We start from the raw sequence: 26,242 nt of genomic DNA, 5'->3' as shown, positions 1-26,242 counted from the left end.
TGACTCTCCATTTTTGAGAATATTTACTCCTTTATTATTGTTTAAAATAAATACATTAGTGTCAACTGTCAAAATGAACTGTGTCAAGGACAAGCTATTTACGGGGGGTTTTTAAAGGTCGTTGATAATGTAGATGTTATGAAGGTTTCTTTTTTATTCTTCAAACATTGTACATTTTAACAACGAGAAAAAGAAAAAAAATTGTCAAGGGTAAAGTGCTAACGGTCTATAGTCAAGTTAAGACATGTATTATATATTTATTTTTATATTATATATAAAAACAAAATTCATTTTAAAGGTCTAGACACGGAAATCACATACCATTAATACAAATAACAGGTAGGCTTCTGCAAAACCACTTCAAGGTTAAGTTTTCAATGCCGACAACACAATAAAGTTATAATAGCTATTATCATTTAAATTATTCGGTCATTTCTCGAGGTCCACACGCTTTCAAATTTTATCTCAGATATATTAACAGGCATGTAATCTGTATTACCAGTGAGAGTTTAAAATACTCTAAGTGCAAAGGAAACCACTTCCAGATCATATAAACTAGATTTAAAGGATATTCAATGGAAAATAATATAACAACAACCTTAAACTAAGATGCATTCAGAATTAAATAAAGACACATTACAAGAATTAATTAAAAATTAAATAAAAATCTGTAGCGCTACAACCCATGAGGGGTTATGGGTGCAGTAAGGAAATATTGTTACTAACCAACGGTTGTGCAAGGAAGTGATTAGATCAGAACCACCCTCGACCGCCAGATTTTTACCCAATCAAGAGTACCCAATTTATGAGGCTGGGTGCACGCCAGAACTCCAGAACCCACAGGATTGACTCACTGCTATAGTGTAAAAGAAAACAATTTTCTGCCCAGCCGGATTCAAACCCAGGTCCTTGGAGTTAGACACATTACAATAATACACATACAAATTGACTCATAATTTTTTTTTATATCTTGAACTAAGTAATTATACAAAAACCACGATTCGTAGATATAAATATAAGTGAACTAACATATATTTCTGTGAAATTTATCAGTAATTACCTGTATTTTAATTTATTTCAAAACTGATGGGTTTTATTTCAGTTTAGTTTTTTTTTTTAAATACCAAAATATAAAATATAATTATAAGTAATAGGTATTTATTAGAAAAAAAAAATTAAATAAATGGATCGCTCGAAATAACTTTACATAATAAAGTTGATAAAGTAATAGAAATTTTAAACTAGATAATTATAATAAGTGAAACCGTGATAATAGTTATTGACTAATAATAAAATTGGACAAAGACATAATAGCCTGCAACAGTTCGATTACCAATGTCAGCTGTGATATTGTAAATAAGTTGATAGATCCAAAGAAATGCCCGGAATTGCCGAAACGTAGAAGCTGCAAGATAATAAAAAGTGTGAGACTGTATGAATATTTTCGATAAAACGAAGAATTTTCAAATCACATCAATATCATTATTAGATTGAGCAGAGTCTTGTAAAAAAAAATTCATGAAACAGTATTGATATAACTTATAACTAACAATTTCGAAAAAAATTCGGTTGGTTACAATTGAGTTCTAGTAATTTCAAATATTTGATAATCTACAGTGAACCAATGCAGATTATAAAATATAAATTAAAAAATCAAGTCTTCAACCACAGTATAAGTTTAATGCAAATATAATTAAATTTAAAATGTTTAATATCATGAACAAATCTATAATAGACATTTTGTATTAGGAGGAAATGGAAAAATAGTTATACATACCATCACTGAAACCATGTTCTGTTATAAAATTGTCCATATTAGAAATGGTTTTCAGAATTGAACGAGAATAAAAATAATTACAGCCTCTGACCAGTCAATACTAAATTTGAATGAGAGAGATGGATGTGTTCAGTATAGTATTCCAAGTTCCACTCAGTGTCAAACTACAGAACGATAAGATAATATATCAACATGATACTAACTAAATAATCACCGAGAGGTCTCGAAGTAATCACCAATTTCAATTGTTTTATCATATAAAAACAAACTACATTAATTAATTGTATTACATCAGAATTGTATAGAGTCGTAACAGTGAATAAGGAATAGAAATTGAAAGGAGCTTCAGATAGTTCAAAGCCGCTTGGGGGAAAATCGTTCTGCAGAAACAAGGGAAATATCTGAATTCAAACTAACCACAAAGGTGTGTAACTAACTAGAAACCTGTAGGAGGCAACCCCTCGTAGTCCTACCACTGTGGTCACAACTAAAATTCATTTAAAAACGCTGGAAATAATAAATCTAAATGGATTGCTATAGGATTCCAATAAATAAGAATTAAATTTTTCTTTTATACAGAAAATATGTTATAAAATAATGTATCGTTTTAATAAATAAGTATTATTGAAATGTAAAATAATAGCGCCATTAAGTTAGGAATTGGTGAAAAAGAGTTTTTTAAGATAGCTAAAACAAAAATGAACTACATACACGTGCACTCAACTATATATTGAAAATTGTTGTAAAACGTCTTTATGAGATACTAACTATAATTTCCTATTTTAATTATAATTAAATAAATAGTAATCCCCAGCAAGGTTAGTCTCCAAGAAAAGATAAACCGAAATCTTCTCAATTTATAGGAAGCCTTTAGGTACAGGACTTGCGAAAAATACATATGTATTTATAATTTTTTTCTTGACTAGTAATGAAATACATTTTTGAAGAAATAAAATCGATAATAAACCACTATATGTGGTATTTTAATTTTTTGTGGGGAGTGGGTAGCTCATTGTTAAGGCAATGTGTTACAAATTCGAGGAGTTGGGTTCGAATCGAGCTGTGGCAGATAATTATTTTCTGTTTCACCTTAGCCATGAGTCAGCCCTGTGGGTTCGGGACCCCCTCCCGGAGTCCGCCCAGTCTCATAAGTGGGTACCCATGATTGGGTAAAAAGCTGGCAGTAGAGAGCGATTCTGAACATTTACCTCCTTGCACAACCGTTGGTCTAGTAAAAGTACTTCCTAACAAAGTACTACACCTCTATCTAACCCCTCATGGGTTGTAGTGGTACATATCTATTTTTTTAAATTTTATTGTATCTATTACTGTCAAGATTTGTCACTAAATCCTACATGGTATTTTTTATATTTCTTTATACTACATAGCAACATTTCAGTTTTAAAGTTTTATTTAAAAATGATTCTCTTAAACTGATTATTAAAAATTCAAGTATACAGAATATAAATTGAGATTAATCAAATACATAATTGTTTGGTAACTAATAAATTATAAATTTAATAACTAATAACTGTCCGCAACAAGAAGTTTTGGAATAATACTAAGCAAGAGTGAAATGGAGAATGGCAATTTTGGGTTTTTTCACTACAGACTACGAATACGACAAAAATAAAACCTGGAAAAGTAGCCTAACTATAATTATTTATTATCGTCTCAACATCACGATCCACAAAAAAAAAATATATATAGCTCATAATTCAATCATGCAATTTATTTTACTGTTGCATGAAAGGATTTTTTACGATAAAACGAGTAATTAGCAAAGCAGATAATTAAAGCGAAAAACAAGAGATCGATAAATTAAAACAAAATTGTTTTCTTCTATTAAAAAAAAAATTAGTTATAAAATACAGAAATATTTAAATGCAATAAAAATTATTTGTTATTGAAAATCGTAGGCTACTCCTATCTTAATAAAATAGTTACAATAGTAAAGGACAATTGGCATTTATGAAAAAAAAAATTTAAAAATGCTGAACATTATTCTTATTATATAACCTAATTATTAATATATTTTTTATTCGTTATGTAACAAAAACCTTTTGAAATTTTAAAACGGAGTTGCTAAACACCATCATTTTATAATAAGTTTTTTTCCCCATAATTCTTGAAAAATTTTCTTTATTAAATAAAATAAAATAAATGTGAAAAAACAAACAGAATATTATTTAATTTTATGATGATCTTTTTGAATTGTCCACCAATTGGTGAGAAGGGACTAATGCAATCCAATCGCAAACTAGAGATCAATAAATTAAAACATAATTGTATTCTTGAATAAAGAACTATGCAGTTATGCGTTATAGAATTACAAAGAAAAAAAAATTGTTTATTTTATGTTTCTTTCCTTTTTGAAAATCGAAGACTACTCCTATCTTGAAATAAAAATAGTTACAATATCAAAGGACTGAAATCGCATCTAAGAAAAAATAAAAACATTTTTTTAAAAAATCTGAAAATTATTTTTTGTCATAATTATATTAATTTATTTTTTAATAGTTACATAACAGAAACCTTTTGAAATTTTAAAACAGTTTTTAGTGGCCAACATTTATAGGCAATACCTTTTTATGCCAATTTCTTTTATGACTTCTTATAATATTTACTTTTTCAAAAAAAAAATAAATAAAAATAAAAAAGAATATATGTTATGATAAAGCAAAAATGTATTTAAAATTAAAACGTTTTCTTTGAATTGTTCACTAATTTGTGAGTACAATAGCATTTGAGTGCTCCAAATTACTGAGATAAAGATTGACAGTTCGCTTAACTAATAAACATAATAAACCAAAAACAAATAATAGAAAAATTTTAAATAGACATATTTTATACTGATTACATTATATTAAAACGAATGATTGTACTTCAACATTAGATAATTAGATTGAAAATAACTTAGGAGCTTACATAGATCAATTTACATTTAAATGTACCTAATTATATAATTATTTTAAAGTTTGTTATTTACATAAATTTAAATGGTTCTTTTTGGCAGGGGATCAGAAGATATATAATTAGTACAAAGACAATAAAATCAAAAAGTTTTTTACTTTATAGACCGCGGATGTAACCAGTAAATAAAAAAATCCGGTATTTTATGTAATATCCCCTCCCCCTCCAAAAAAACAAAACAATCTGACTCCATCCAAAAAAATTAGTATTTAAAAAAAATCTAAACGTAGCTGTAGGATCTTGGTCGATAAATTCAATAGTATTATAGTAAAGTACAGAAAATTAAGAGAAACATTTATTTATAATCTCCGTTACAAATGTCTCTGAATTATGGTCATTCATAAAACAACCAAAAACAACTATGAATAAATATTTTATTATTAACCGTAATATGTAAAAAAATAAATAAAATAAAATCTGAATAAATTCGTAATATACTTGACAGCTTGAACATTTTTAAATAAAACGGATATTAAAATTTATTACTGACTTGAAATCCAAATCATAAAAAATCCCTTAAAATATCAATTATTTACTCTTTTATTCCTTTATGAGATTAAATTAAGTAGTATCTATTGACAAATAGATAACGCTGGAGGTTTATTAAACAAATTAAAATAGAATAATAAATAACAGTGCCAGGTATTAGTTTCAAACTCCATGTTAACCTCATTGGTAGCAATCAACATAATATAAAATGTAGAATTATTCACATTTTTAAAATTCAAATAATAACGATCAATATTTTTATATGGAGTAGCACATCTTATATTGGAATGCAAACCCTCTTCGGTATCAAATAAAACAAGTAAATATAATTTAGTTTAACAGTACCAATAGAATTCTGATTGTGAACAAAGTTAGTATGAACGAAACATGGACAAAATTGAAAAAATGGTAATACACATTTTTTTTTTTATTATTAAAAATTTAAAATGCAAGCTAATTTAAAATTTGCTTCCAATTTAATTTTAAAACAGAATTAAATTTTGCCCAAATTTGAAGGGAAAAAAACTTTTGGCTTGTACAATTTTAATAGTAATATAGTTTTAAAAATTAATCATGTATATAATATTAATTCATATATTTTAGACATAAAAGCCCCGAAAAAACAGCTGAGGATAAGAAACAATTAACCAATACTTCCGTGCGTTGTATATATGAATATATACAATCTAATAATTTCATATGACTGGGGTGAAGAGGATTATACTTGAAAATGGCCAATGAATTGGGTCAAAAATGTTACAGTTATGTTAAATACATGTTAATTAATTTTATGAGAGTATCCAATTACACGTTAACAGAACATCTATGAAATGTAGAAAATACAAAAAAAAAAAATTAAATATTCAAAAACGAAGAACTTGATGAAAAAGTGAGGTAGCAGTAGTTAATGTCCCAATTCATCGATACATTGCCGATAGCATAAAACCACCACAGGTACAACATTCATTACTTGGATTGAACTATTAAGAAAATAATTAGTAAGAAATTACCTCTTCCCCAATGGGACTGTATGATGGCCGACACGGACATCATGGGCTTCTCCTTCTTGATCATGACGATCTTGGAGTTGCCACACCTGCCACGAGCGGACGCACTACCTACCGCTCACACAGTTAGCGCCCCACTAGCATACTGGCCCCCTCCCACTACCCGGCTCTGCTAACCTTTAACTTCGCGCAAGGTGTGCCCCACCATCTTGAAAATAAATCTACATTTTGATTATTTTCGTCAGCTTTCCTTCAGTAGAGTGTGATCTGTCGTCGGAGAGCGATGATGAGATTCCTGAGCTTAGCTGGAAGCCGAGAAACTGTGGCGCGAAATCTATCCCTTCTATCTTGAACAGGTATGGAACATGTAGTTCATCTAAAAGCTATATTGTTTATATTAAGCCGATAATACTAATCTAACAATAATGAGAAAAAATCACATAATCAAATATACAACCTGATTAAAACATTTAGTTTATATTTAAAAAAAAAAAGGAACATTACAAAATGTAAAGTCAAAACTCAGCAGGGACATTAACACTAATTAATACAGTGAAGTAAGCAACGTCTGATTCAAAATCTGAGAAAGTCTATTTTCTGCAAATTTATAGTACGTGGTCCAAAAAACCAAAAAAGGGCCATCTTATTTTAATCGTATTTTATTGAATTACCATAAAACAGTTACATATTCTAAGGAATCTTATGTTTTATTGTACTACATTGGTTAAACTTTCCATTTTTAAAGCTTTATGAGTTTTAAAAAACATTTTTCAAAATTAAGGTGTGAGCCATAAAGTAGTTCGGAATAATTGATAACCTTCTCATAAGAAGCGATCGGCCGTAAAACAAGCTGACAAAAAGAAAATTTTTATGTTAAGATGTTTGCTAATTATTATGTTTAACCTTCAACCAGGATTCACTTACCACAACTTAATATTAACATTATTCTTCCAAGGTAACAAATTTCCTGAAGATTATTTCAACAATTTATGAAATTAGTTTTTAAAAAGCCGGTTGAGCAAAAAACCTAATAAAACAAAAAACAGCTGCCATGTTTTGCGGTCGAATGTCCAATGTGTGTGTGTCTAAACAAATTCTAGTTTATCAATAACACGCCCTCTATATAAGAAGTACCAACTAAATAGAAGAATTTACGTACTAATACCCGCATTGATAAGTTTATCAAAATCTCGATAACTGTTGTTCGTTAGGGCTTTAGACTGTGAAACCCAATGGTTATCAAAGTCCATAAGCGATGTTCATACCTGTATTTCGTATTTTGTAATTACTACACGAGTTTTTTTTTTTTTGCAAAATGTTACATGTGGTCCTGAAAGCTACGAAGAAAGTAAACATTATCTGCGCATAACTCAAAAAGTATACATTTTTGGTAAATTATTAGTGTCCTCATGAAAGGTAATTAATTCCATTAACTTAAAAAAAACTGAATCGGAGCGATGAAGTTTGGCGCCACTAAACAAACAAACAAACAAACTGAATCGGAGCGATGTTGGTAAAGATACAACAAAATTTGGATCCGTTTTTATTTTAAAATCATTTTCTTCATGCCCCTCCCCCTCCAAATTTCTATACACTTTCGCAGTGATTTAAGAGATCAAATACCAAAAAAAAATCAAAATCGGAAGATATTTACAAAATATTCCACATAAATAACTTTTTTTCATATATTTTAATCGTGGAAAATTTTTATTCATATTTTTAAAATTATTCTAGACGTATTTAGACAGGTCCCAATAGAATTGAAAATAATATCAAAAACAATTTATATATAATAAAAATAAAAATCCTTTTTGATACCTATAAAACACTTATATTTTATTTATTTTTTGCTAAATGACTTCTAGAACTGATAGCAAAAATTCAAATATTTTTTCTTCCTTGAATTTATTTCTCTAACGCGAATTATCCTTTCACATAGTTTGACCATTTGATCATGACTGCACCCAAAAGATATGGATCTGACGCTGAGATATGACGGGAATCTGTTTAGAACGACAAAATGATTTTATTTCAGTTAGGAACCTTCGTTACTTTCAGCTAATTAGTCGAATTTCACTAATTCGTCCATTAAGACAAAATATTATCATTAATAAAACCTTTAGTGCGGTCTTAATGCAGCCATTTCACCTATGTTAGCTATAAAAACAAACTGATCAGTGTCTCTTAATCAATTCATGACTTTATGAATAGTTGTTTTGTTCCTGATTGAATATCACGTTAAAAAAAATCTGGTACGAAGCTCGCATCACACAATTTTCGCTCACTATCGTAAGTCCCCAACTTTTGTGTAGATTCGTGTGCTCGTTATCGTTATTTTAGTGATTTTCAAAAAAAAAAATTAAGAACGTGGAAGGCGAAAAGGCAAATCAAACTTTTTGTCTGAAAATTCTAATTAAAATTCTGTTTTTAACTAAACTTCTAAAACAATATTTACGACACAATATACTTTATTTTGAGTAAATAAAACGATAAAATAGAAACATAATAGTAATTAAAAAAAAATTGTTTTTATAATAATTTCAATTATTTATTCTATTTAAAGTAATACCTTAATCTTAAGTTTAATTTAATTATCTGAATTATTTAGCAGCAATTACCTTGAGAAGCATTGTAGTAGGCTAAATGAGGTTTCAATGAAAGTTTTAACTTATAAACGCATATGAAGTGAAGTGCATCAAAAAGACTACTAGATGATATTCAAGAAATCATCAGCATAAGAGTTAATCCATATCATAATACAAAAAAAATGTCCTTTTCTGTTGCTATAGAAGTTAGTATTTTAGGGTTTCTCGAGGTGGGGATAACGATTACAAAATTTATTTCTGCCAAGAATACAAAATATAACGAAGTCGGTTTTTACTTCCGAATCAGATTTTTTTCTCCTTAATATAAAAAAAAAAAAAACTTCAATATTTTGTATTTATTTATTATTTATTATTGCTAAAAACGAGAAATGGTAATTTTTTTTTTTTTCAAATAAACAAAATTAAAGGTGCTTTAGAAAAATTTTTTTTTTTTTTAAATTCGTCATTTAAGACAACCCTATCAGACTATATCAATAAAGATAAGACCTAGATGATATTTAATTAAAACCATTCAATCGTACATTGACATGCCGAGTTTGATCAAAATCGTTAAAGCCGTTATGGAAAAAGTTGAAAAAATGTGAATTTTACTATTTTTTTTTTTTAATATATTATTCACAGTTTTTGTGAATGGCAATTCTTTATTTTATCGAAAAATTTGCTGCCACATTCCTGACTGTACACCCGCCTTAATTTCAGTTCCGTACGACCTTTTTGTTTTTGAGTTAAGACTTTAGTTAACACATACATACCGAAAATTGTGCAAAACTTGGATTCGACATTTTGCACAATCGCAATACTCTCCTCCCTTACAATTACATTACATACATAAGTAAATGAAAGTAGAAAAGTAGCATATATATATTTATTTTATTATTTATAATTTCTTTATCTTTATCTATACTAAATCAGTGGAATAATAATGATTTTGGGGGCATATGGCAGTCAAATTGTAAGTCACCCAAAGAGATCTTCATCAAAATTTAAAGATGTGGTTGTGATTTATATTAATAGTAATAATACAATCTTGGCTATTAATAGTATTACTAAATATCCTCACTTAGATAGTGATTACTTGTACCTCCAACAAAAAACTTAATACTATTTAAAAATAAAAATTAATGCTTTATCTTTGAATTTACCAAAATCATGTTATTTTTTTGGATCTACGAGGTATCATACCTTAGGTGACAATATAATGTATATTATTTGATATTGCATATTACTAAATATATATGAATTTTAATAGCATGACTGTGGCATTTGCCATCTAATGATATATTCACTCCCAATACTAACTTATAAACCTAAAATAAATTCATGTGCTCTTGGTTAACTACTATTGGCCAGGGAATCAAACTTTTTGTCTGAAAATTCTAATTAACATTATTTTTTTAACTAAATTTCTAAAACAATATTTACAACACAATATTCTTTATTTTGAGTAAATAAAATAATAAAATAGAAACATAAAAAACACATAATAGTAATTTTTAAAAATATTGTTTTTTTTATAATAATTTCAATTATTTATTTCATTTAAAGTAATACCTCAATTTTAAATTTAATTTAATTATTTGAATTATTTCGCAGCAACTACCTTGAGAAACATTGTAGTAGGGCTAACTCTAAATGGGGTTTCAATGAAAGTTTTAACTTCTAAACGCATATGAAGTGAGCTGCATCAAAAATACTAGATAAAATTCAAGAAATCATCAACATAAGATTTAATCCATATCATCATACAATTCAGTACTATCACTCATTGGATCTCTTCTGTACTTTATCAGTGCATTTATCTAAGGCAATTGAAATAATGAAGAATAAGAGCCAACAAACATAATAATTTTAACTAAGATAAATATGCTGATGTCTAAAGTAGAAGCTATCAATTGTACAGAAAGATTTTTTTTTTTATATTTAATAACTGATTAAATGTCCCCTTCAGTATTTAGTACAGTAAACAAATTAACATTGTAAAAATTACTTTTCTGTCAAAGTTCTATGGAAACATTAAAACAGATTATCCCTGTGTAATATTTTATAATTTAAACTTCCTCACAGTTTTCCTTTCCATTATCCTTAATAACCCTTTCCCTAATTCTATCTTCCTATCTCACTCTCTCCTTTTCTTCTCCACTCTGTCTTTCAATATAATATTTGTTTAATTAATTTTAATTTATTTGCCCTTTCCGCAAGTTTTTAAGTCATTCTTAAAATAATAAAAGCTTTAATCATAAATTTTCAATTGATATAACAGAAATAGAAACGCAGCAGGTATTATGCAGTTCTCGCAACACTTTATCATAAATTTCCAAGAAATATAACTTGGAAGTGAAAATAAGGCAGGTAGTACCCACAATACAGCATACCACAAACAGAAATACTAAGATGCCTTTATATTACATAGATATTTTCCATTTCGGGAAATGCATTTTTAATCTAGCAAAAAGTAATATCTATGAAATGGTTTAATAATTTCAAATAAACTAAAAGACAAAAGAGATTTATACACAAAATTAAGGGTAGCTATCAATAATAATGAGAAAGAAATATGGGAATCCAACGCACAATGTTCCGAACAGGGCACTCTAGGACCCACACCCCAGTTTGCATGGCTGTCATGTCCCAATTGTCAATCCTAATCAATAGTAGATAGTATCCATCTCTGCAGTGAAATAGTAGAGTCAGATTAACTGCCTTACAGTTAATGTTATAACCTACAGTCACATGTATTCGCTATGAAAGTAAACAGTCGACCAATGCCAACCTTACCAGCAGTATGTTTTATAACTTTTAAATACAAATTTCATTACATTCGCATTTATAGATTCATCTTAAGTTTTTAATAATTTAGATCAAATTACATTAGTCACTAAAATTATGTTTCTTAATTTATATTATTTTTGACCCTTCATTTTTCAGCTGACTGTCGTCAAGTTGTACCATCATTGTGTACAAGGACCCTGAACACTCTCTCTTGCAACAGTAGTACCATCACAGGATACTGTCATTGTAGAAATAAGTCTTAAGGTATTACATTATCATCAGAATTAAGCTCATAAATACAAAATTAACATCTACCTTCTTGGCCACTGATTCTTCCTGAACCCTTTGACCTATGAATTTATTTTCTTCTGTAACATTACATGGATTTTGGCATAGTTTTCTTAACTTTTGTAAAGTAAAAGAACAATCATAGACGATTTTCAAACATACTCTATTAATTGCTAAATGAAGATAATTACTCGGAATATAAATGTTTAGAACTTTAACATTACTGACATATATCTTTATTTATTTATATATCTTTAACTTAGTGGATTCGATACTTCAGAAAGAATTTGATATTCCTTTTCAGGAGGTTTTCACAATAATCTCCACAAGAATACTAGAAATATCCTAAAATATATTTCACTTTCATAATTATTCACTTTTGGTCAACCCGATTTTGTAAATTCTGCACAGAGAGGCATGATAAATCAACTTTAAAATTTATTCCATATAAAAAAAATTAGCGTTAATTTAATACATTTTTAATGATATCAAAATAATAATTATTCATAATGACCTCCATAAGAAGAGCAAAGAAGAATGATTGACATTGATCTGGTCAACTTGACTTAATTTAATATTCCAAGCTCTAAATAGTAAAGAATATTCTAAACTATACATCAATGAATCAAAACACTTAACAAATCAATAATTGTAAGAATTAATCCTGACCCTAACTTTCACTATCAGAAATAATAAACATATAGAGGGCATAATAACCAAGATGTTGATCACCCTGAATAAAACTGTAATCTAATCTAAACATATAGAAAACTTACTGAAACAATCTGCAATGGGGGTTTCATACAAAAATATAATAGAGTAAGGGGTAATCAAAACATTTCCTAAAACCTCAAAAATATTAACCTGGAAAGACATGAAAATAACCGAGTTAAATAATTGAATAAATTTACATATCATAAGCTAGAAAATGAAACAATGTAACAGTAATATTTCATTAGTCTAGAAATAATTCAAACAATAAATAAACTAATTATCTAATTTTATCATAAATTCAGAATCTAGCAAAAAACAGCCAGATGCAAGTATGAGTAAAACCAATAAAAAATTTATCTTTTAATAACTGCAGATTATCCTAATGCTGATGAGAATTAAGCTGTAACTTAAGTCATGAAGGTATAGCATTGTTAAAAATGAGGAATTGTAAATAAAATTTGGTTTATGATGAAAGGCATCCAACAATTTAACAGAAAACTGTTTGAAAAACCTCATTTGTTCTGTTTCATATAATGCTAATTATTCACTTAACATGTTTAAAAAATATTCAGTTATAAATCAAAACTTCATTCAAAGAAATCTGAAAAAAACATTTTTCTATACAATCATTTCTCTTACATCAAAAATTTAAAAATTCTACGTTGATGGAGTTTCATTCAGATCAAACAGATTGAATGCTAATTAATTTAAAACAGAAAGAAAATCTGACAAAAAGAACGAAAATTGTGACAAAACAAATCATAACCTGTACATTTAGTATAGATAAATTGAGAAGAATAGAAACAAACCTCGCTCATTAGCTTCCATTTTGTTCCTGAACCCGAATGAAAATTTCTTGAGAAAATAATTTATAACAAAAATTCAAAACATTTTGAAATTGACATCCTATTCACTAGTTGGCCCACTTTCCTTTCACCAGAAACATGGCTGGTTGGCTATACAACAAAGTATTCAAGGTCGATGAACTAACTACATTAAACCTTTTAAAGTGTTTGATGCCCATAGAAAAAAAAACAAAAAAAACTGCTCTCCTTTGTCTATACACAATAAGGAAAGAAAATCAAATTTATGTTATTAAGTATACACAATTTTTAATGTTGTTCCCGAAATTGCATTGAAAATATATCAAGTCAGCATAATGTTTATAACTTCAGAAGGAGGTTATGATAAGTTTTGTTTATTTACTGTGCGTTAGATTTCGGGATTTGTTCAAAAAATGTTTCATGTTTCAAGACGGACTAGTAAAATACTAAAAATATTAGTTGTACTCTCTGTAGTTTTCTACTTTTTTGGTGTTTTTTCTATGATGTTCGAGGTACGATATGAAGACATTGATCAATTATTTATACCTGACTTACCTAAATACATTAAACAGTTGCAACTTAATCAAACTCCTGATCTTCCTCCGATAAACTATTATGAATATAACTTTATTAATATTGACAGTAGTAAGTGTGATTTAGTTGATGGTGAATATTCTTTAACTCTAGTTTACATCATAAAATCTGCTCCTGATAACTTTAAGCGTAGAGAAGCTATAAGAAAATCCTGGGGATTCGAAAAAAGGTTTTCTGATGTGCCTATAAGAAGAGTATTTATGCTTGGACTACCATCTAGTAATGATGTTCAATATAAAATCGATCAAGAAAGTATTGAAAATAAGGATATTGTGCAAGCTAATTTTGTTGATGCTTATTATAATAACACAATAAAAACTATGATGGGTATGAAATGGGCAGTTACTAAGTGTAATCGCTCAAAATTTTATTTTTTTAGTGATGATGATATGTATGTCTCAACAAAAAATGTTTTGAGATTTGTTAGAAACCCATTAGAATATCCTTATTACCTTGAGGTACCATTCACTAGTTATGATAATCAAAATAAACAAAATGAAAATTCAAAACAAGTCGGACAAATATATGATATAGAACTACCAGGAAATGCTGAATTATATGCAGGCTATATGTTTTTTAATTCTAGGCCACTTAGGCAATTATATAGCAAGTGGTATATATCAATAGCTGAATATCCATTTTCAAGATATCCTCCGTACATTACAGCTGGAGCTTTTGTATTATCAAAAGAAGCTCTTCATAAGTTATACTATGCCAGTTTTTATATAAAACATTTCAGGTTCGATGATATTTACTTGGCATTGTTAGCGAAAGGAAGCAATGTTATACCTGTTCATTGCAATGAATTTTATTTTTATAAAAAACACTACAGTGACTATAAATATGTTATAGCTTCACATGGTTACGATGATCCAGAAGAATTACAAAAAGTATGGAACAATGAAAAGTTTCGGGGAAATGCTTAATTTATTATTTAAAAAAAAAAAAAATGATGAATTTATGATACATGATGATATCAAGTGATTTTCAATTGATATGCTAAATAATTTTGATTCTGTGATATTTAATAGGCAATGGGTCATTCTTTTTTAATGTATGATTTGTGTCACTGGCTGTTTGTAGCTCTTTACTATTAATACACGGATTTAAAAAAAAGTCTTTATTTAGGTAGAAGACAGTACTACAAACTCATTCATTAGGAATAGTTTTATTGTGGTAACAGGTGAAAAAAAATTCTCAAAGTTTGATTTCCTCACAACCATGGAGTGTCTCAGGGTTACTTCTTACATATTTATATGTTCCTACCAATGACATAGAAAGAGAAACGGAAAAAATTGAGGCCGAATTTCTGACAAGAATACTCAGTAATACTAATTACTTTAAGGAAAATGAATGTATCTTCACCATTTAGATTTTAAATGTAATATATATCTGTCTCATATTTTTAACATCACAACCCTGGAACATTTGAAAACTGGCAATTCTGAAGAGCATGCATGATAGAAAAATTAATTTGGTTAAATACACTGGGATATTTCCAATGAATTCATCTGTAACCTCCTTGGTTTTGCTTGCTCATTTGTTTTCTTCTGTTTAGCAACCAATTATTAGGATTTGTGGACATCTCCATCTGTTTCCTCATAACTCAGGTTGATTTTGTCTAATCTTGGGGAGTAGGTTAAAACATAATTATACTACTAATTTACGCGTCATTAGGAGATATAATCATTATTTCAAAACCAGAACTCATTAAGCCATCACACCACAAATCATGAGCCGTTTAGTTGAAAATCCTCAAGACCCTGGAGTTTGTAGGTTTACCATGATCCATGATTGTGGGGAAAGCCAACTGTAACTGATGCTCATATGTTTTGCTCAATTCCCACATATTGTGGAGAACAATAAAATTCTTATTATGAAGTAATGTAACTATCAAAAACTCACTCAATTCGATTTTGGGTTGAATTATTTTCAGCTTTCTTAAAGTGCAAACATTTTGTTAGCTTTGAACATTTTGGAAATTTTTTTTTTCCTCATTCTTTACTATTATATTTTAGGTAACCTTAAAGTGTAATTAATTATATTCATCTTTTGTGTGTTTCACTGGAATAAAGTAGATAGTTTGAGGTATTCACAGGAACAAGAAAACAACAATAAAACGCTGGTCATTCATATCAATTTAAGTTCATTACTTAAATTTGTTGTAAATAATACTGTTAACGCCATGTTTAATAATTAAGTTGTAAATAGCACAAATGGAAATGGAATTAAATACTAATACTAGGTATTTATTTTCATTTTCGTTACAAATATGTTTATTTGAAAAGAAACAGATGTATTTTATATTTGTATTATAATTAAGTAAGAGAACTGTTACTAAGAGTTGTTAAACAGTTGCAAAGGCGTCGCCTAGCAAAAGGCCAATGATCTACATTTTGAAATCAGTTGTTGCTAATTAGTCGTTTTACTAGATGACTAATAAATATCTAAAAAAAGAATTCAGTTTTACTGAAACATTTACTGTTCTAGTTATGAAATCAGTTGGCTTTTTAAAAAGTTATGACTTAATGATTTTTGAGGTATTAAGACTGTTAGTATATTTAGATAGTATGTTATTTCCTCACAACCCTGGAATCACAATTTTTTAAATTGATAACCATATAAACTAGTAATTTCTATGACGGCATTTTTATGTAATTAGATCACTAAAAAGGTAAGAAACAAAATGCAATCGATAAAAAAAAATCTATAACATTTTTTTAGGGCTGCTAGTAGCTCAGTGGTTAAGATCCAGTCTTACTAAATTGATGTATATTGGCGGTGCTGGTTCGAATCCGGCCTGGGGCGTTCACTTTTTTTCATTGAGTGGCAGTCCCACAAAATGAAAAACTTTGACCCCCAACCATGGTTAGGTAGTATATAGGACTCCAATGAGAGTCTTGGCCGAAAAAAAAACAACTTTTTTTTAATTATTTTTAATGGTAGAAAATGTAGCACTTGTATAGAATGATCCCAATATCGTTCTAGTCTATCTTGGGGGATTTTATTTTTATAAGGAAATGGTGTAGTATTTATACCATATTGTATTTATAATTATTATTATATTTAAATTATAATAAGTATGATGTAAGAAATCTATAAGAAAACAACAGACCTAGCAACTGAAGTTAGGGTGGGAAGGCTGAGGTTCTATGGACACATGATTAGGATGAAACCTGAAAGACAAACCAAACAATTTTTCAACGAATCCACTGTTAAAAAAATTCAATAGGATATTTCAAGCAAGTTAGGGATGATATGGAACAAGTAGGGCTGATGGACTGGGATTGTTTAGACAGAGATGAGTGAAGAAGGATACTCAAGGGAGTGAAGGTTCTTGTGGGAAAGAACCCCTCCAGAAAAGATCTTGCATGGTCTGAGGAGAGAAAACGTAGATATGCAAAGCTCATGAGGGACATATGGGAGAAGAGGAAGGAGATGAAGAAGAAACATTAGAATTATGATATGCACGTGGTCTTCAAGACCTTTTCGTGAAGAAAAAAAAAATAGTATGGTGTAATAATAGGATTTAGTATCTGAAAAATTTGTTATAATCCACCTTTAGCGAGGTGGATTATAACAAATTTTTTGTAATCCACCTCGCTAAGCATACATACCAGGATTTATGCTAGGCAGATTTATATGTTTTAACACTTAATGTTTATTGATAGAGATTGATTTAAAACAAATTGTTTTTTAATTCTCCCAATTTATCAGACAATAAATGTTAATGGGTTAGCTGAAAGACATTGAACAAATTTGAGCAATGTAAATGTACTCAACAAGACTCCATTGTCTTTCTTTGCAAAACATGCCAAACCTTCTCTTGTTTATTTTTGTAATATCAATTAGATTTTATTATATGAATTGAATAAGTTTATAAATATATGTTTTATTTTGAAAGTACCCATCCTGTAATTTTTTAACATAAGATGGTTGGGGATGCGGTCAAAATAAAACACAAATAAGTTGATGTAACTTATTTAATCGTGCCAACGTTTTGGCTAGAATTTCTAGCCTTCGTCAGAGCCAAGAACAGAACAAGATAACAACCAATGAATTCAGAAAATATAAACAGAATGACATAAAGTAAATAATTTTACAGAATGGAACTAATAAAATAAAGTGATGAGAAAAATGGAAAATAAAATGTGTATATAGGTAATCTAATAAGTAGGTAAAATAACATAAGTAAGGAAATTAAAAAAAAAAATGAAGTTATATAATGCAAAGAAATATGAATATATTAGTTTATTAATAATTTAAAAATTAAAATGATGGAAAAAAAAATTAAATTGAGAGAAAGAAAATATATGTAACCACAATAATAGATAAAGAGGCAAAATATAAGTAAAGTTTAACAAAAGAAATGAATAGAAAAAAAAATATTTTGAAAACAACAATAATAATATATGGGAAACATAACTAATAACGTGGGTAAGGAAAATTGAGAAAAGAAGGTGGGTAAAATAAAGAAAGGGGAATAAAACATAAAACGAACCTGTTAGCTTGAAATCTTACCGCCAAGAATGGCCAAACACCGAATCAAAAAATACATTACAGGAATGACTAAGTGTTATTATCATTGTTTTTTATAAATATTACAGTTGTGCTGTATGAGGTAGTATTAGTCACTACTAAGCTAAAATAGAAATATTAAACGTTTTAGCAAAAACTAAGAAAAATAGTCAACACTCCATATTATGTGTTTAACGAGACACTTCATATCCTTTTACCTTATTCCAACTAAATTTTATCTGAACCTTCCCAATCATCTAAATCCTCTGGTTCAATTCTTATCTAGTACTACTCATTCCTGCAAAATTTAAATCATAGTGGCCAGAAGACCTATCGTAAAGTAAATTTGACTGTTCTGGGAATGACCAGATTCTCCACTCATGTTCAGCGTGATGCAGTTGTACCACTCAGAGTGCCATCGCTGACAGTGAGATATGTGCTGTTATCTTGCTTAACCCTGGCTGGATAAAGCCAGGTCCTTATGTTGAATGTGTAAATATTTTTTATATCAGTATGGATATGATTAGTTTTATTATTATATTATAGTACAACATTTTAATTTTATTTAGTTATGTATTTGTGTAATTGTTTCAATTTTTACTTATGATTTTGGTTTGCATGTATTATGTAACTATTACTTAAGGGGTTGTTACAAATAATAAATGTTAAGAAAAGAAGGTTCAATTGTTTTGTGTTGGAGCTTGTTTTGTTTTGAAGTGTACATAGCCCCTTCTACATTTAGCTATCTCAGTTATTAATGGGATTTTGAGGTTAAGGTACCTCGCACTAGCTAGATAGGCACCAACCCATCCACATTAAAGATTCAAAAAAATATTCACTTACTCCTGCATTTATCAATAAAAAAAAAAATTCTACAATAGCACCCATATAGGGTTGCTGAAATAGACTCTGTTATTTGGAGGCATAATACTTATATGACCAGTGGAACTTTATATCTATAACTGAATTAATTAATTTTAATACCATCATTAACTGAGTAAAGAAGGTGATAGCAAAAACAAATATATATTAGACAATGGCTGAGATTGCTTTTGTATGGTTTTTACACATTTTGTATCTCTGTGCTCTGCTGTTGTAATTATTTAAATCCAATCATTTGGACAGACTTGAAGTTATTCTTTTTAAATATATTAATATTTTCACTTCTTGGTAAATAATTTAAAAATAACCCTAATTTTTCCTTGTCCTCAAGTTATACCAATTTGGATAAATGTACAAAGTAGATGGAGACAAGATGTTTTTCCCAATATCACACTGCAACCACTTTTTAACTATTATTGATGCTGTAAATTTGGCCAAAGTTCAACATTATACATTCTGTTTTGTTTTTTATGAAGGCGAAGAAAAATTAAAATATCATTACTCCTAAAGTTAATGGTAGTTTCTCATCTCTTTTAAAGAGTAAATATTGTTACAACCCACCTTTGTAGAAAAGTTAGTACTTAAGGTATTCTCATCCATGTCCTACACAAAGTTCACCATGCATTGGATGTAGATGCTATTGCCAACCTTACTTCTGGTATCTAACATCATCTGTTGATCATTTTTTCTACCTAAACTTCATTGAACATTGTTAAAATATTAGAATCTTTTTTATTGATTCATTACTAAGATAATATTGATTAAGAGTAAAAAATGAAATTACAGCATACATTTAATTCAAGGCACTTTTCTACTTTTATTAATTAGATATTTTTTCATAATAGTCATTAGAAATAAAACAATTTAACTAATGCAGGGCTCTTGACCAAAATGGTAAGAATAGGGGTTTTTGTTTTTAAGGACAACAATAATAGGCAGAAAAAAGTCAAAGACAAAAGTACTGCCAAGTGGCTGGCTTCTGGAATAAATTGGTGGTACACGAAAAGAGTGATTGCCTCATCAACAAGCAACAGTTAGTAATATTTTTGGCAATTGGGACTGCTGTAGAGCTATTATTTTCTTAAAACACCCATTAATTTAGAAAAAAAAATTGAACAATCAAAACCAGATTTAAACAAGTTATTAGATAGAAAGGATGAATTGAAGATATACCAGTGATGAAGAGGAACCTACATTTGACATAAAATCAATTCTTAACCCTTTGGGGTATTATTGGTCCATGTTTTTAATGATATTGACAGTAAGTCCAATGAATTAGTGTAAATTTCTTCAAAAAAATATTGAACTTATTTTGGTGAGTTTGAAGAGGGCAAGTAACACCTAGACATGTAAGTTAAAAGATACATAATTGACAAGCATCTGCTTTGGTTTAATCAAGAAAAATGGATTAGTGGTTTCCATTTCCATCATGACAAACATTCAGATCAATTATTTGAAATATACTTTAATGATGTGAAAATTTAGAAGTACTATTAATGTTTGCTGAAATATTAACAATGGATTTGTGAGCCAGTGAGAATGAAAATGGCACATCACTGATCATTTATTGAATGAGCAAATAAGGGTAAGAAAATATAAAATTTAAAAATAGTTAACATGCATTTTATTTTAATATAAAACAAGCAATTCATATAAAAATAAGTAATACATTTTCTTTACTTTTGGAAAAGTGATTTAATAGTTTACTAAACATCAGTAATTACAAAAATTTTATAACACTAAGATGTCTCTAATCCTCAGTCTCATCTTTGATTTCGAGTTCTTCACTCTCTCTCAAAACTTTAGAAAGTAAAACCTGAGAACTTTCCAAAATCTAAAAAAAAAAAAATAAGGTAAGTAATAAATACACACTTGGTGTGTGTAGATACAAACATGCTCACACTTATCTACACACACAGTCAACTCTGCTTAATTGAAACACCATAATCTTATTAATTCTTTTGTGAGTGTAATAACTGCTGCCGTCAGTTTTTTTTTCTTTCACAGGTGACAATAACAATAAGATTCATAGTGGTGATATTTGAAGTAACTACGTAAATACCAAAAATAAATAAGTCTAGATCTCTTATTTTTGTAATAAAATGGATTATTATCTAACGAATTTATAGTAGACATGGATTCACATTAATTAACTGAATAGAAAATATTTAAATACTAATTAATAAGCAGAAAACTGAGATATGTAAATGTATTTTCCTCTACTCTTGTAGAAACACTATGGGAGAGGTGTATATTTGGATATTTAAAAATAAAAAAAAAGTCATCCAACAAAAATTAGAATCAATATAACTAGTAAATTAAAACAAACAAATCATTCCAGTTAAAATATTTGCTAACACTAAAGATTGAAATGATGGAATTTTACTTTTAATCAGCTTCTGCCACTGAAGAAAATTGATGAATGATGATGTTTATTAAATGTTCCCATCTTGATAAATTTTAGTATCAGCTTAATATGTTATAAGAGCGAACGAAAGTCATCATTTATTTCTAATACTTTATTAATTATATTTTTATCTTCGTCTTTCAGATATAACACACCAGAATAAATATAAAAGGAAAATTATAATAAACATATAATTCCAATTTATATATTTGCGAATATCAAAGATTGTGATGAAGTCATTTTTGTTTTACTCAGTAGCTCTGATTGAAGATCATTGAATGTTTTCATCTTCTTGAGGAGACTTTTAGAATCAGGTGGTTGTTAATGTTAGGAGAGCTAAAGAACTTCATCATCTATTTCTAATACTTGATAGTGTTTTAATTTTTAGACAGAACACATCAGTACTAGTTTCAATAAATCATTCCTTTTGTCCTTCAACAGGTGTGAAATCAACTAGAATGAGAGGTAAAGTTGCTATTTCAGTCGTGCATCTTTTTTAAGTGAAAACAATTCCATGTACTTAAATAATTAAAATGATAATAAATGAGCAAAGAGCAAATCATTATTATTTTTTTATTAATAATTATTGTTTCAAGATGTTTATTTAATCTCTATATTTTTTTTCCTCATCTCCAGCACTTTTTTAACTGTGTATATATTTTATGTATTTTTCAAAATTTTTACTCTTACCATTGTTACTTATTTTTTATTCATATCATTATTTATATTGATACTATTTTACTTCTTCCTTCCTTTTATTTATATGTAATTTCTTATCACTTTATTTTTACATAATATTTATCCTAGCTTAAATTGCCTTATTGTAATATTCTCAGTTTTTTTTATCTTTTTAGCCCTGATGAAGCCCTGCAAAGTGGGGCGAAACGTCGGAAAATAAATAGTTGTAAACTATTTTTATTTCTCTTTTGATCGCAACCCTGACCATCTTCTTATATATCAATTTTTACGGTCAATTATATATACATATACTCTTTACTTTTACTATAAGAAATTAATTATTAAAAAAATAATAATTTTGAATCTAAAAACAATATACCTTCATAAAAGCAGATTCAGCTTCTTTTATAGCTTTATCACAATTCTCTAAAAGATTTTTTTTTCGTTTTATGTTGGTAGATAAACCATCCAGTTTAAGCTGTAATTGTTGCATCTCATTTTCCAGGCTGTGTTTGGCGGCCTCTTCTTTTTCTACCTCATAAGAAAGTTCTTGCCTTTTAATTTTCAATTGCTCAATACCTTAAGTGAAAATGAATAACCTTAGATAATAATAATAAATTAAATAACTTATTTATTTCATTCAATAACAATGAAACATTAAATAAATTCTAAAGAAATTTAAATGCTTCACACTAGGAGATAACATGAAATAAATAGTCAGGACTGTCATATTTGATTTTTCTAATTGCACAAAAGCATGTTGGCCATTGTTGTGAGAAATAATCTTATAATTTAACATTGGGATCAGGTCACATGTACGTCATACAAAATTGAACTCCCAAAATGTATTAAACATATTTTTATTTAAGTTGAGGCAGTTGAAACATTGGCATCTACAATAACAAACCAAATATGAGTCTATTTATTTATGTCATTATATATAGTCTATAGGAGATAAAATGTTGAATCAAATTTTATTAAATTGTGGAATTTAAAAATGAACTGTTCAAATTTATTTTTTTAGATTTACCTATTTCAAATTTTAAAGCAGAGGAGTACTCTTAGGAACAAGTTACAGACCAAAATTAGAATAAAAATAGGTTTAATCCACCATTGGATTGTAAAAGTTAAATTTTATATGAAGTCTTAAGAGAATCAATGACATTCAATTGATCCAAGGAATCTAAGAAATCCTTTAAATGGAATTCTCTCACTTTTCAAGATTATTTTTACAAAACTAAGGACAAAAATAGTAATAGTAGGGCAAGATATGCATGCATGTATACATACACATGTGTTTATTTGTTTGTATGTGATTTGAACTATAACACGGTAAATGAGTTTGTGGAACTATTTATTTGTTTCATATTTTGGTGCTGAACTATTCCATTTATTTATTTAAGGGTGTATTCTCCATTTCTATAAAAATAAATAAGTATAGTAATAAATGCATTATATCTTGAATATATATGTTAAAGAAGTAAACAATTTCAAGTAATTTTGTGGGTCTAAAAACCCACCAATCGCATTGAGGGTTAAATAATCATCCAGCAACAAAAATATTATGAGGGAATAAAGACAAAATCAAATACATTCATATGCTAGTTTACGGAAGAGGAACAAGATTCTATGCAGTAAAATATCAACTCCCTTTTTTCAGGAAAAATTGATGAACAAACCATGATTTTTGACCAGTTTTGGCCACTTTTCCAATGTAACTCTATTTAACTAAATTTTTTGTAAGTGAATCCTTTACTCACTTTTAATTAAGTGTTTTAAAGTTATGATAAGTCCAGACCTAATTCTGGAATTTTGGGGGCAGGAAGGGAAGAGAAGAATTATTTTAGGTGGTGAGATCTCACTCCTAGGAGGATTTTTATGCCATCTCTTTATATCATTGACTAATCCTCCCAAGATATAAGAAGTTTAAAGGAATGGTAAGAAAGGCCACCACGAAGGGTGCCAGTGATAGATTGCAGTTTAAGCCATGTCATATGTATACATCACAATTTTATAAACTTATTTATACAAATAAGGTTTCTAATTTAAGATAGAAAATGCACGATCATGTTCTTTAGTTTGTACAATTCAAGTTCAGTTATCACTCAAATGATGGATTTTGGGAAAGTCATTTAATTTTTTCCAAAGCTAACAATAAAATTTTATATAAACAAACAATGATACAGGTTCACAAATGTTACTCAACATGGCAGGTGGGTATGAACTCACCTATAAAAGTTGTCAACTGTTTCCTCATTGTTGTTATTTAACTTGACACCATAAAATGATTTGTTTATGTAATATTTAGACCCAACCTCAACTGAAATAAATACATTTATCTCATTTGAGCAAATGTAGTGAACGAGTTGACAGCTGTATTTGAACCAAAATTGTAATAATAATGATGTAGGTTATAGCCCACAACCATAAAACATTGTGTATAAGAGAGTATATGTCTACCCACAATTTGGAGTATAACTTGTGTTGACACCCAAACAATACTAAACCTATAAGGTTAATCCACATTACTATTGTGACTTTCAGTCCTGATGATGCCTTCATTAGGAAAAGGTTGTCTAATTAGCTATTCGAGAGACTAAGGTTTTCATTTGAAAATGATAATTACTTAATTACAAATATTTGAGTCACTGTTCATTCATTAAGAATATAAATTAATTTAGAAAATAATTATGACTTAAAAATCAATATTACTTTAAAATTATAAAAAAAAAATTCTTCAAGCCAAACTGTCATATATAGCTCTATGAAAAATTTTAAATTAAATTTATCAGTATTTAATTCAATTGACCACAATCATAGGAAATATTTGTTATACCTACTACAATAAATAAAACAAACCAAAGAAATATATTACAATACTACACCATTTTATTATATTTATTATAAATTAATAAACAAACAAAAAAACAACCAAAAACTGTTTTGGACATAATAGTTACTTATATGATTATTAGTTATAGTTAACATACACTAATTCAAGCACTAAGCTCTAAAGAATGATGACTGATCAAATGATAATATACTAAGAAGTAAAACAATATTCACATTTCACAAGTTCTTGGTTATACTTCTGCAAAGCAGCACCTTGTTCTCCCATTATTAAGGAACAAGTCTCCGAAAAACATGATCCAAATTGCGAATCAGCTTGAACTTTAAATTCTTAACAATAAAAGTATTACCAACAATTCAAATGCTTTTCAAAACAGTAAAAATCAGAGGCAAAAACTATCGATAGTTAGAGACTATCAAGTTTAATACATGGAGGAAGGAGTTGGATGATAAGAAAAGAAAGTAAAACCAAAAAGGCGGGCCTTATGATGATCCCTCATGACAGTATGAGGCAATCACTGGCAGCCTTCTGTTTCAGTGTAGCCTAAAATGGCTGACAATCCTTTTTACCTCAACGTTAAACCTGAGCTCCAAGGGAGTCATATTGATAAAAACATTTTCTATATATGAATATATAGTTGGCCGTAAAAATTGATGTATAGGAAGATGGTCAGGGTTGCGGTCAAAGGAGAAACAAAAATAGTTTACAACTATTTATTTTCCTGTATAGGAAGATGGTCAGGGTTGCGGTCAAAGGAGAAACAAAAATAATTTACAACTATTTATTTTCCGACGTTTCGCCCCACTTTGTAGGGCTTCATCAGGGCTAAAAAGATACAAAATGATACAATGATAAGAATAAAAAT

General features: G+C 28.4%; 3 protein-coding genes across 13 annotated transcripts in view; 1 reads left to right on the top strand and 2 right to left on the bottom strand.

Moving 5' to 3' along the window:
• Positions 1-13,573, bottom strand: part of usp (ultraspiracle) — a 114,383-nt gene extending 100,810 nt beyond the window's left edge. For 2 of the 10 annotated variants that reach the window (XM_067045609.1, XM_067045605.1), the window contains exons 1-2: positions 13,433-13,567; positions 12,686-12,773 (exon numbers count right to left, since the gene is read on the bottom strand). In XM_067045609.1, the coding sequence (XP_066901710.1) occupies positions 12,686-12,712 (27 nt within the window). In that variant the 5' untranslated portion in view covers positions 12,713-12,773; positions 13,433-13,567. Of the gene's footprint in view, positions 1-1,777; positions 1,914-6,249; positions 6,406-12,685; positions 12,774-13,432 lie in introns of those variants that run through there. The other 8 variants (XR_010842951.1, XM_067045604.1, XM_067045606.1 and 5 more) reach the window with 6 other exon arrangements.
• Positions 13,574-13,664: 91 nt separating this feature from the next.
• On the top strand, positions 13,665-19,722 carry brn (beta-1,3-galactosyltransferase brn). The gene has a single exon (XM_014424049.3). The coding sequence runs from the start codon at positions 13,861-13,863 to the stop codon at positions 14,965-14,967; it is 1,107 nt and encodes a 368-aa protein (XP_014279535.1). The 5' UTR covers positions 13,665-13,860; the 3' UTR covers positions 14,968-19,722.
• Positions 19,723-21,048: 1,326 nt separating this feature from the next.
• Positions 21,049-25,826, bottom strand: LOC106682938 (microtubule nucleation factor SSNA1). 2 transcript variants are annotated; one of them, XM_014424087.3, is made up of 3 exons: positions 25,593-25,826; positions 22,906-23,105; positions 21,049-21,275 (listed from the first exon to the last, which is right to left on the bottom strand). In XM_014424087.3, the coding sequence occupies exons 1-3, from the start codon at positions 25,642-25,644 to the stop codon at positions 21,192-21,194; spliced, it is 336 nt and encodes a 111-aa protein (XP_014279573.1). In that variant the 5' UTR covers positions 25,645-25,826; the 3' UTR covers positions 21,049-21,191. The 2 variants fall into 2 exon arrangements, with proteins under 2 accessions (XP_014279573.1, XP_014279582.1); XM_014424096.3 differs by lacking the exon at positions 25,593-25,826 and adding an exon at positions 24,756-25,153.
• Between the last annotated feature and the right edge of the window lie 416 nt (positions 25,827-26,242).

This window comes from Halyomorpha halys, unplaced genomic scaffold (genome assembly GCF_000696795.3).
Source record: "Halyomorpha halys isolate HHAL.00 unplaced genomic scaffold, Hhal_1.1 Scaffold25.1, whole genome shotgun sequence".
Classification (NCBI taxonomy): Eukaryota; Metazoa; Arthropoda; class Insecta; order Hemiptera; family Pentatomidae; genus Halyomorpha; species Halyomorpha halys.
This window is presented reverse-complemented; position numbering and strand designations above follow the sequence as displayed.

Bases quoted from the DNA above. Each gene is read 5' to 3' on its own strand.
- brn (XM_014424049.3), top strand. From the start codon at position 13,861: ATGTTTCATGTTTCAAGACGGACTAGTAAAATACTAAAAATATTAGTT.
- LOC106682938 (XM_014424087.3), bottom strand. From the start codon at position 25,644: ATGGGAGAACAAGGTGCTGCTTTGCAGAAGTATAACCAAGAACTTGTG. The intron at 23,106-25,592 runs GTGAATATTGTT...TTTTCACTTAAG, and splicing joins TAACCAAGAACTTGTGAAAT to GTATTGAGCAATTGAAAATT. The intron at 21,276-22,905 runs GTATATTGTTTT...TTTTTTTTTTAG, and splicing joins CTGAATCTGCTTTTATGAAG to ATTTTGGAAAGTTCTCAGGT.